We start from the raw sequence: 12,576 nt of genomic DNA on the forward strand, positions 1-12,576 counted from the left end.
AAAAGGTCCGTCTCCTTGACCTTCGGCTGGTGTTCTTGATGTGCGTACCATTGTGTGGGATTGAACTCGGCAATAATCGGCGAAATTTTGTGAAATAAAATTGTGTACGAAAAGTCTCCTTCCAAAATGCATTGATTTCTAATTTTTCTTCAAAACACGTTTCATTCACCGTATGGCGGCCATGTCGGAGTAACGCGCGCCGGCCTGAGAATTTTTTTCTTCACCACCATTAGGTGATGTTCGTTGTGTTAATTTTAATCCCCATTTCGATTTGTTTATTAACGGCCTGAGGGGTTTAAGGAAAGTAAATATTTGATGGAAGTGAAGTTGCACTCCTTTACTGGATGTTTCGTTTCTTAGTGTTTCCCCGTTTGTTTGTGCACTTGAGAATTGGAATCTGGAGAGAAAGGGAGTTGTCAGATTATCCGTGGAAATCGGGGAAGAGTGAAGAGTGAAGAGTGAAGAGTGAAGAGTGAAGAGTGAAGAGTGAAGAGTGAAGAGTGAAGAGTGAAGAGTGAAGAGTGAAGAGTGAGCATATTGGGAGATGGCAGAGAAAACGGAGCTCGACCTGACGGGTGCGCGACTAAACCGCGGCTTGTGGCTCGTTAAGGTAAAGTTATTTACAGTAAACACAATTTAATCTTCAAGTCGACTTTCATATTTAAAATTCCTTCAGCAATGTGGAAGCTTCATTTTACTCTTCGAGTACTGTTCCTGTTCCTGTTCCTGTTCCTGTTTCTCGAATGGTATTTAAACGTGAGGCGTCGGACTCGTAACAGAGTGATATCTGTTTGTAATCAGGCGAGAGAGTAATCCGTGTGTGTGTGTGTGTGTGTGTGTGTGTGTGTGTGTGTTTTTTATACAACCATGTGTGTGTGTGTGTGTGTGTGTGTGTGTGTGTGTGTGTTTTTTATACAACCATGTGTGTGTGTGTGTGTGTGTGTGTGTGTGTGTGTGTGTGTGTGTGTGTGTGTGTGTGTGTCTGTGTGTGTTTTATACAACCATGTGTGTGTGTGTGTCTGTGTGTTTTATACAACCGTGTGTGTGTGTGTGTGTGTGTGTGTGTGTGTGTGTGTGTGTGTTTTATACAACCATGTGTGTGTGTGTGTGTGTTTTATACAACCATGTGTGTGTGTGTGTGTGTGTGTGTGTGTGTGTTTTATACAACCATGTGTGTGTGTGTGTGTGTGTGTGTGTGTGTGTGTGTGTGTGTGTGTTTTTTATACAACCATGTGTGTGTGTGTGTGTGTGTGTGTGTGTGTGTGTGTGTTTTTTATACAACCGTGTGTGTGTGTGTCTGTGTGTTTTATACAACCGTGTGTGTGTGTGTGTGTGTTTTTTATACAACCGTGTGTGTGTGTGTCTGTGTGTTTTATACAACCGTGTGTGTGTGTGTGTGTGTTTTTATACAACCGTGTGTGTGTGTGTCTGTGTGTTTTATACAACCGTGTGTGTGTGTGTCTGTGTGTTTTATACAACCGTGTGTGTGTGTGTGTGTGTGTGTGTGTGTGTGTGTGTGTGTGTGTGTGTGTGTGTGTGTGTGTGTTTTATACAACCATGTGTGTGTGTGTGTGTGTTTTATACAACCATGTGTGTGTGTGTGTGTGTGTGTGTGTGTGTGTTTTATACAACCATGTGTGTGTGTGTGTGTGTGTGTGTGTTTTATACAACCGTGTGTGTGTGTGTGTGTGTGTGTGTGTTTGTGTGTGTGTGTGTTTTATACAACCATGTGTGTGTGTGTGTACTGTACACATGTTGTTGAAGAGATATATTCGTACTGAAACAACTCGAAAGCAGGTAGACCGACTACCACCCCCTCCCAACCCCCTCCCAACTCCCTCCCCAATCTACAAGAGCGAGCGAGGCTCATGGTACAAAAGTCTATTAAATTAATTTTAGCTCTTCATAAGCGAATCAATGTTACCTCCCACAGTGGACGTTAAAGATCACACGGTGTCTTTCATGATGAGGAGGTAGCCTGGTGTTGGCTCAGTGGTTAGGGTGGCGGTTTGGGATCCTAGGGTCCTGAGTTCAAGCCCCGGCGGCCGCTGAATTAATACCAGGTGGGGTTGACTCAGCCCGTCATCCTTCCGAGGTCGGCGAAATGAGTACCAGTTCCAGTGTGTGTACTGGTAGAGGGGCACTGCATCAGCGACACAGTCGCGCTTCAAGAAATGATACCTACCCCAGCAGCTAAGCTGCCATATGACCATCACCATGATGAGGAGGCCAGTTATCGACAACACTGAACAAATGATCAATTGCTGCAATTTCAGGCGAGTGTCGGGCCTGACCAGCCGGTTTGTGCAAGGCTTTGGCCAAACACTTTCCTTGGACAATCTCAGAAGAAGAATTGTGGAAATAATTGGTGCCATTATAATAGTAGTATAAACATCCAATCCATATGCTGTTTCATCCAGTGATATTAAATAATAACAAGTGGTGCCAGGCACAACAAATCCTGCCCATTTAAGGCAGAAAGTTATTTTGGGATCAAATTTAAATTTGACGAAGTTATGAGCGAAAAACGATTTTGACCTTTTCGTGACCTGACATTGACCTTTGACTAAATTGGACCCAAAAGTTAATGGGGTCGTCCGAGGTTCATTACCCACCTGTGGATACAATTTGACAGTGTTTGAGCCAGCCGTTTTCCCGTAAAGTTGTATTTTCATAACCATGTTTTAGTTTTAATAGAAAATTTGTAATTATGACCGATGACCATGACCCACAAAACTTCAGACCCTACCGATCTTCACAAATATGCATTTTTCACTATAGGAATGGGTAGGATTATAAGTGACAAATAGAACTCGAGGGGGAGCACTCGGGAGAGTGCAAAACCTCCCCGCCAATACTGCTGGGTCACTCAAGTGAACCTTATATCTTATTCATTAAATATGATGTCAACAGTGCTGACAGTTATAGTTCTTTTCTCCAACATTTTTTTTTGTGGGGGGGTGGGGAGGGGGTTGGAAATCACTTAAAACATGTAGAAATGCAAAAAAATACAAATCGAAATTTTGTTGAAAAAAAAGGTGCAAAATTTTTTTTTTTGGGGGGGGGGGGGGTTGGAAATCACTTAAAACATGTAGATATGCAAAAAAAAAAAAATTTTCTCAATTTTTTTTGGAGTGGGGGTCCAAAATCTAATGGCATGATTCTTGGACCATACCTAACCCCCCCACCAAGTTTAATCGAAATCCGACGAGGAGTTTTTCCGTAATACTGTTAACAAACAAACAAAGAAGCCGGTAGGTGACGAGGGATTCGCTAGGATCGAAGCGCTGGATACGATGCTTTTCATTCTGACCGATCCACCAACGAAGATTCATTGCCAAGACTTATTGGTTCACATACAATTGTTCCTCTGCCTGGCAAGATTTTTCCTATTGCGTATTTTGCCAACTGGCACTCCTCATAAAAAATGACGGTAAATAGACACCCTATTTTTGAAGGACTATACCATTTGAAAAAAATCGGTTTGCTGGTTTGTGCTGTGGAGCCTCTCGTTGCAAACACACGCACACGCACACGCACACGCACACGCACACGCACACGCACACGCACACGCACACGCACACGCACACGCACACGCACACACACACACACGGAAAACCCGATAAACTTCTCTCAATGCTCTTGTTTGACCACATCTCCTGAGCCACACAATATTTTTCATAAGCCACACCCACTTTCCTACGCCACTCCCACTTTAATAAATAATTGGAGGTGGTGTGTGGGTCATGGAATCGTTTTTGGTAAATAAATAAATAATTGGAGGTGGTGTGTGGGTGGGGAACCGTTTTTGGTAAATAAATAAATAATTGGAGGTGGTGTGTGGGTCGTGGAATCGTTTTCAGTAAATAAGTAAATAATTGAAGGTGGTGTGTGGATTGTGGAATTGTTTTCGGTAAATAAACAAATAATTGAAGGTGGTGTGTGGGTCGTGGAATTGTTTTCAGTCAATAAATAAATAATTGGAGGTGGTGTGTGGGTCGTGGAATCGTTTTCAGTAAATAAATAAATAATTGAAGGTGGTGTGTGGGTCGTGGAATTGTTTTCGGTAAATAAATAAATAATTGGAGGTGGTGTGTGGATTGTGGAATCGTTTTATTGTGGTGGAATCATGATTGTGGAATCATAAATAAATAAATAATTGGAGGTGGTGTGTGGGTCGTGGAATCGTTTTCGGTAAATAAATAAATAATTGGAGGTGGTATGTGGGTCGTGGAATTGTTTTCGGTAAATAAATAAATAATTGGAGGTGGTGTGTGGATTGTGGAATCGTTTTATTGTGGTGGAATCATGATTGTGGAATCATAAATAAATAAATAATTGGAGGTGGTGTGTGGGTCGTGGAATTGTTTTCGACAGATAAATAAATAATTGAAGGTGGTGGGTCATTCGATGTCAAATCATCAAAGAATCTGCCGTCATCTCTCAGATTTTTGTAAAACTTTGGGAACCAATTGGGACCCATGAAAAACGGCAAGAACTCAAATATTTTTGCTAACAGCTTCTTAATTAGTGAGATACAGACTAACGAACTTTGGACTAATTAGCACGACGTCGCGAATTCAAATGGCCATATCTCTAAAAGTATAACACCTAGAGAGCTGGTTTTGGTGTAATTTTAAAGGTATTTTCATGCCCTGTGAATTTGTCTGGGCAACATTTTCCTACCTCCAACCACAAAAAAGTTATCACAAAATATAAACTTCAATCGTGAATCCCCAAAAAATGTATCCTTCAAATTTCCTCAAATTCATCCCAGAGGTACCTTATGATGTCAAGAAGCTTCCACATAAATTTTGTGATGGGCACTCCAATAGTTTCTGAGATATGAGCAATAATGTACATGTGCGTATGGCATAGAGGTTCGAAAATCAGCATTTGTATTGTATTATACAATCAATAAGTGAGTTCAAGTACTCAGTGTTCACTAACCTGACTTAGGCTTTCAATTTCCTCTTCAATGCAGCAACAGCAGCACTTGTTTCTTCCCCTCAGACCCAGTTGAAAATGAAAGTATATGATACTTCAAAGCAATTGATGGTCGTTCGCTGTGTTCCCTGTCATGGCTAGGTTAGAATGATTGTATAATACATTACAAATGCTGATTTTCGAACCTATATGCCATACGTACATGTACATTATTGCTCATATCTCAGAAACTATTGGAGTGCCCATCACAAAACTTATGTGGAAGCTTCTTGACATCATAAGGTACCTCTGGGATGAATTTGAGGAAATTTGAAGGATACATTTTTTGGGGATTCACGATTGAAGTTTATATTTTGTGATAACTTTTTTGTGGTTGGAGGTAGGAAAATGTTGCCCAGACAAATTCATAGGGCATGAAAATACCTTTAAAATGACACCAAAACCAGCTCTCTAGGTGTTATACTTTTAGAGATATGGCCATTTGAATTCGTGACGTCGTGCTAATTAGTCCAAAGTTCGTTAGTCTGCATCTCACTAATTAAGAAGCTGTTAGCAAAAATATTTGAGTTCTTGCTGTTTTTCATGGGTCCCAATTGGTTCCCAAAGTTTTACAAAAATCTGAGAGATGACGGCAGATTCTTTGATGATTTGACGTGGAATGACCCTGGTGTGTGGGTCGTGGAATCGTTTTTGGTAAATAAATAAATAATTGGAGGTGGTGTGTGGGTCGTGGAATTGTTTTCGGTAAATAAATAATTTAAGGTGGTGTGTGGGTCGTGGAATTGTTTTCGGTAAATAAATAAATAATTGAAGGTGGTGTGTGGGTCGTGGAATCGTTTTCGGTAAATAAATAAACATATTATATTATAGAAATCCACAAAGATAGAAATGCCGGTGATTCCATTTATTTTGGATTGAGGAAAGATCGAAGGTGGAACGACGGTGTTGTTCCTTACAAACACTGTATACACACCTTAAATGACGGCAAATAGACACCCGATTTTTGAAGGACTACCATTTGAAAAATAAAACCTCAATCAAAAATCGGCGCGAGTAAAATTTTCTAAATATCTCGAAGTGTTTAATTCTGAAGTCTCGTTTCTCTACATTCAAAACTGGACAAGTATTGAAAATACTGTACACGGTTTTTCAGCCGCTGTACAGCAACGGGTGGTTACGAGGCAACGAAATTCAAACGCGCACATTCCCAGACCATATGACAACTGTTGGCAAAGTTTCATCGAAATCGGTTCGCTGGTTCGTGCTGTGGAGCCTCGCGTTGCAGACACACATATATATATATACACACACAGACAGACAGCCGGAAAACCCGACAATAAGGGATATCTCATATATTGTATAGCGAATCCAACAAACAAACAAACAGAAAGGGGTGAAAACAGTAACCTCTGATCTTCGATGGCGGAGGTTAATAAGGTTCACTATAAGCTTAGTTTGAAGTAAATCAGATCATTTTTGACGAAGTTATGAGCGAAAAACGATGTTGATCTTTTTGTGACCTTGACCTTTGATCCAATTGGACCCAAAGGTTAATGGGGTCGTCCAAGGTTCATTGCCCACCTGTGGATTAAATTTGATAGTGTTTGCTAAAGCCGTTTTGCCGTAAAGTTGCTAACAGACAGACAGACAGACAGACAGACAGACAGACAGACAGACAGACAGACAGACAGACAGACAAACAAACCGGACGATTACAATATCTCGCTCCCTCCCTCCGGGGGGCGGGATAATAAGAAGTCGAAGAAACCATACTTCCAATCCATATGCTATTTCATCCAGTGGCAAGAAGAAGTAGTAGCAGAAACATGTAATACTGTTGCGGGGCCGGGTATCGGCCGCGAGCACGACCACCAGATGGAGCAGTAGAGTCAGCTCGACCGATCGCCCGGAATTTAGATCGTACTTTTTTGGAGAAGTCCGAGAAGTACGGGTCCCTTATCGGACCGTGAAGGGTCAGTATTTCTACCACGTGGTACAGGGTTATTCGCCAATTTTCAAAATACCTAGATTTCTACGTGGCGAATTACCATGTCTCCACACCCTCGACGGCACCCGTACGGAACGAGCCGCTTAGCGTACTCGAACCGTGTGCGATCCAAGCGGTTTATCGCCGAGGTCCGACGGTCCCAAATATCCCGTTACAACGGCAACAGCCTGGCTAATTTCCCAACACGCAGCACACTAAGCAAATGGAGGAAAAGACACGAACGAGCTGAAACATTTAACAAATGGGAAAGTTTATTTACAATGGGGGAATGACGGGAGCACATAAGCTCAGAGTTAAACCGATGAAAGAAATGCATGTATGTACAAGCAAAAAGCACTTAAACCATTCACTACTGAGAGCAGCGTTTCTCAACCTTTTTACCCTTGTGGACCCTTGAAATAGTTTTCATGTCTCAGGGAATCCCTGCATAAAAATTATAATATACCATTATTAATATCTAGCTCTTTTATATTTTTATCGTAGTTCACGTGGTAAATATAACATATTTTTTTCGGATACCTGGTTTAAGGAAAAAATGACCCCCTTTTTGTCAAATTTATTGGCAATGAAAAAAAAACTTACTGCTCGTTTATGAGACCTCACACCGAGGTTTTAATTCACAAAAAAAGAAATCTTTTTTAAATCAAAAAAAATACACACCTCATGTAACTTGATAAACAAAACTTAAACAAATAAAGCTGAAGCAATAAAGGTAAACAGAAGAACTAACCTTGAGAGAGAGAGACTTCGCGTTAGGAAGCACAGAGAAGATAGATGGACACCGTGCATGCGTCCCGTACTTGAGCCAGTCACTCAATGATACACGAATCCACCGCGTCCAGGACGTCCACGAACCAGTGAGGGCGGTTTCAAACTGGCGCCATATAGACATCGTTAAATACATTCCCTATGGTTGTTATAATTGTAAATAATATAAGAGGTTGAAGCCTCTATTATAATAACCAAGGAGTTTCCAACAATATACCGTACGTGTATAGTAAAATTACGAATATTAAATCAAACAAAAACTACTCAAAAATACATTAGCCTATTTATTACTGTTTCTCGCGGAACCCCTAGCGACCTCTTGCGGAACCCTAGGGTTCCGGGGAACCCCGGTTGAGAAGCACTGACTTAGAGACTAGCACCACAGACACACATACGCACACACCCAAAAAAATCGGACCAAAATGGTCTTTATTGAGGCCTGTCTCAGACCTGTCCATCTTGTGCGGTCTTCAAGGATCAGCTCCTCGGGGCAGGACTGGACCCCCAGCACAATCCAGACGCCCTCACGACCGGGCTCCAGGCGAACGAAGTCCGGCAGGGCAAAAGGTCACAGGAGAAGACCCTCGGTTGCACCAACCACTCCGTGTACAGACGCTTTCGCACTCAACTGCCCTGCGCGCAGATGTTCACTCCTTGCCAGAACTCTCAGAACCCCGTGCGAGCACTTCTTGCTAGAACCAGAACCCCCGAACGCGCAGACCGTGCCTATAATTATACACCCCTCTTCAGAGTGGGGGGGGGGCTCCTCGTGACCCTCCTTCTCTCACTGGCTGGTTTTGGTGCACAAATCGCTCTTCGTCTCTCTCACTGGCCAGAATGGGTGGCAAGCTCCTTGATTGGCCCGGGGGTGTGGTGACATCACACTGAGCCCTTTCCTCCTGTTGCGGAATCTGATTGGCCGGGTGACGGTCACCTCACTCGTTGCACGCTGATTGGTTGCGGGCCACCGCGCGACTCCTCCTTGAACTCCGCCCACCATGACGTCGACCAGAGCGAGGTGAAGGTGAGGGTGATGCCGTGTCGGCGGCGTTGATGTTGGTGTAAAAATAAAATAAAAACCCAAACTATCAAAATAACTCCACAGCGCATGAACATTTAATTACCCATTAGACCAGGGACGGGACCCGAACTGGTAACATGTACTTACCGATATAACTGATCTATAGGACCTGTATGTTGAATGCAGTTAAATTCCAAATCCACAACAATACTTCCAAACCATATGCTGTTTCATCCAGCGGCATTAAGAAGAAGAAGAAGAAGAAGAAGAAGCAGAAATGGTATCTAAAACATACTTCCAATCCATATGCTATTTCATCCAGTGGCCATATGCTGGTGATATTGCATTCTTAAAAAAATAAAAACCTGAGATTTGCAGTTCTGACCGTTTTCGCGCTGGAATCACATAAATAATTTGCAAACGCTTGTCATTTAATGGTCGCTTGCACACAAAGGTCACATGTTGGTCATTTGTAAGAAAAATTGTGATTGGCTGATTTTCCCAAGAAAGGGCTTTATTGCTAAGGTCTTCCTGTGATGCCACGAGGGCAGTGGCACTATTTAGCATTTGTTGTCTTTGTTCTTCCACACTGATAACCACTGGCTATGTTGTTGTTTGGAAAGATTTTGAAAACTGGCAGGAATTGCAGCTTGGAGTGATATGTTGTCTGAGATAAACCAGCTGGTAAACAAAACATCTGCATTGATGACAGCATTCACATTCGAAGCATCGCCACCAATATATATCCAGCTACCGATCGACAAATTATTTTTCATGACAGGCTTCTTTGATATGTTTGTTGCAACCACGGTGTTCTTTCACTGCTTTAATTCCGTCCTATTTCACTGAAATGTTGTTGTTAAATACACAGCAATATGTGTGCTGCTCTCCCATGGTTTAATTCCTGTAAAACGAGAACAGCACTCTGTAGAGTGCATACCTCTGGCAGGTTGAACAGATAGATTTTGTATCCCAATGATAGCATGACCTTTTCATCTGCATCAGGACCTTGACCAAAATCGAATCTGTTTGTTCTTGTCACCTACCCAAATCATTCACTTAGTTTTGTCATAATCTGTCCACAACTTTTTGAAATATGCTATTTTTAGTGTTTGGCCCAAACTCTCAATTGTGAAGAATCGCTTTAAAAATTCTCATATCCAGATCCGGATCTTCACCAAAATCTAATCAATTCATCCTTGTCACACGTCCAACCTGTCCAGAAGTTTCATCCGAATCCGTCTATAATTTTTTGAGATATTCTGCTCACAGAGACAGACAGACAGACAGACAGACAGACAGCCAAATGGGTCAAAATATAACCTCCGTCCATCTTCGGTGGTGGAAGTAATGAGAGCTGTTTTGTCTGATCAGATGAAAAAGTACAAAAACATTTGCCATTTTTCGCTGCAGACCAACTACATCATTGGTTCATCATATTGTTGAAGTTGTCGGGTTCGTCCAGTTTCCCGGATTGAATCCTGGTGAAAGCAGTTGCGGCGGATGACTGATTCGGTCGTCCCAGGCCGGATCACATGTCTGCCCACTACAATAATGTGCCGAGTGGGACCACCGTGCCAATAAATGTGCTGTGCTTATTCGGATCCGTTTGCCTGATCTCAATTAATGACCGAACAGAGTCATTGGGTGTGTGGCACGACCTTGTTATGGGTGCTGAACACCCGAATTGAATTTGTCCTCTAACTGATGTACATGGTTGCATTCGTGATTGAAACGACCCGAATTCACTAGACCAAGTGGTTTTAAAATGTAATTATTGGAAGAACACATGTGGGAATATCAGAAGAAGCAAACGATTATTACAAATAATCACTGTTAACCCACTACTGGACACGCACCCATAAGTCAAACAAATGAACGGGAACCTTAATTATGTAAGTCTCTGAAGGCCTCTTTCATACCACAGGAGATAGACGAGAGTGAGTCAGACAAGACGCAATACCGCAAGCCAGATTCAGCAAGATGCAGCTTGACCACTGAAGAAAGACAAGCAAGCGAGACACAGGTCCACAGATTGAACCCAGCATGAAGAGGAGGGTGGGCATGGCTTGCTGGGTGGGGCATGGTGGAGATCGCAACAGTCATGGTGGCCAGTTTAGGATGACACCCTGCGGCAACTCGCGTGCATTTTCTCCAGTGGAGTTTCCCAGCATCTGCTGCCCCTGCGTGGATGACACCCACCTTTATATAGCTTCTGCCGCACCTGCTCTGATGCACTTCGCCCCGCCCCTCTTGCCCGCTGTTGGTCCGGGGCCCAGTTTTACAGGTGGGGGCACCACCCATCGACCTCAGTTTTGGTTGCGATCGAAGCACGGCTTTGTCCGCCCAAACTTGCACCTAAAGGCCTGTCAGATCGTTGAAAAGCACATAAAAGATGGATTACAAAAGTAAGAACATTAAAAAGGGGTTTTCAGGGATAGCAGTTTGAGACACAAACATTGGGGTGGGTAGACGACATCTTTCTACACAAAAAAACGATGCACATCTCATATCGTGGGTCAATTACCTCATGCTTATTTTAATATTATATTTTTATATTATTTTATTTTAATTATATACAGTACATTCAATATTGGAGATAACTACCCTATCGTATGCAAAGTTAGCCCCGATAAGTTATTCCCACAACAATATAGCAACCACCATCATGGATCAAGAAAAATGGTGTTCAACTTCAAATCCAAACGATTGTGATTGTTTATAATCCAATAAGCGGTGTTGTCACAGATTAACCGTTTTTTACCGAATGATTACGAAGGCTGTGGGCATTTTGATCGAAATGCCAGCACTCCAACTTCAATCAAGTGGTTTTAAAAAGTGGTTTGCTTGGAATGAAAAAAGAAATCTCACACATGTCCGAAGGAAGCGGTGCAGCAGTTTAAAATATATATATATATTTTTTTAAAGTCTGTTTCTCTGTATGGGTACGTGGGCACACGTGGTGAAACTGCATACGCCAACTTGTGACTGTTTATCCCCGCATGGAGGATTAGAAAAGTTCTTTTTCTTCATTTTTGATGGACGGAAGGAAGGAAGGAAGGATATATCAAACATTGAAGCGGCGACACTGCTTAAAAATGACGAGTTGGTCATCTAAACCGGGAGAATTCCGGAGAGTTGGAATTAGCCGAGCGATATAACCACAATGTACTATATATGTACGCATGTGTTTGCTTCATATACGTAACCTGGGTTGTTGTTTTTTGGGAGCAATTGAGGCAGCGGTCTGTTGCCTATACAGCACCCAAATAAAAGGATGTGTCAGAAGAACATTGCTCACCCGTAGGGCTAGTATTCTGCTATCGTATTGATAATCATAACGATAATAACATGACCCCCCCCCCCCCCCCGCCGCACTCAGCCACTTAGAGAGTAGGTGCTTCTCATCTTATTAATAAGCGCAATACAACCTAAGCAAGCCTGTGAAGCATTGCTGTATTTTTATGCCCAGCCCTGAGAGCAAGATCCCGCATGAAGTGAAACCCTGCACTTGTGTTTAGATCATATTGACTAATATATACCCTATTAGTAATACCATTAGACCAAAAGCTTCTCTGTTTTTTTTGCAATATGCCAATGGTTAGATTTGTATTGAATATTCAATTCATCCCTTCATTCATTTGTAGTTCATCACTGTTGGTGTGCGTGATCTGCTGGGAATATGCTGTGACAGTGATGCGGGGTCCTGAAGTAGGTTCGAGCAACAATTTGTAATTTGTTCATTGCCAGTGATAACTCAACACCTCTTCACACAAGACACCACGAGATCTTTGACGTCCACCAATGACCAGCACTGGCAGACGGATCCTCA

The 12,576-nt window shown here is 42.4% G+C and overlaps 1 protein-coding gene across 2 annotated transcripts in view; it reads left to right on the forward strand.

Moving 5' to 3' along the window:
- Positions 1-231: 231 nt before the first annotated feature.
- The window catches only part of GTF2F2 (general transcription factor IIF subunit 2), a 51,944-nt gene continuing 39,599 nt past the window's right edge, over positions 232-12,576 (forward strand). Inside the window, exon 1 of one of the 2 annotated variants that reach the window (XM_085889166.1) lies at positions 232-610. In XM_085889166.1, the coding sequence (XP_085745292.1) occupies positions 545-610 (66 nt within the window). In that variant the 5' untranslated portion in view covers positions 232-544. The remainder of the gene's footprint in view (positions 611-12,576) is intronic. The other variant, XM_085889165.1, reaches the window with a different exon arrangement.

The sequence above is a fragment of the Eptatretus burgeri genome, chromosome 7 (assembly GCF_056783735.1).
Source record: "Eptatretus burgeri isolate ZD-2024b chromosome 7, Ebu_testis_v1, whole genome shotgun sequence".
Taxonomy (NCBI): Eukaryota; Metazoa; Chordata; class Myxini; order Myxiniformes; family Myxinidae; genus Eptatretus; species Eptatretus burgeri.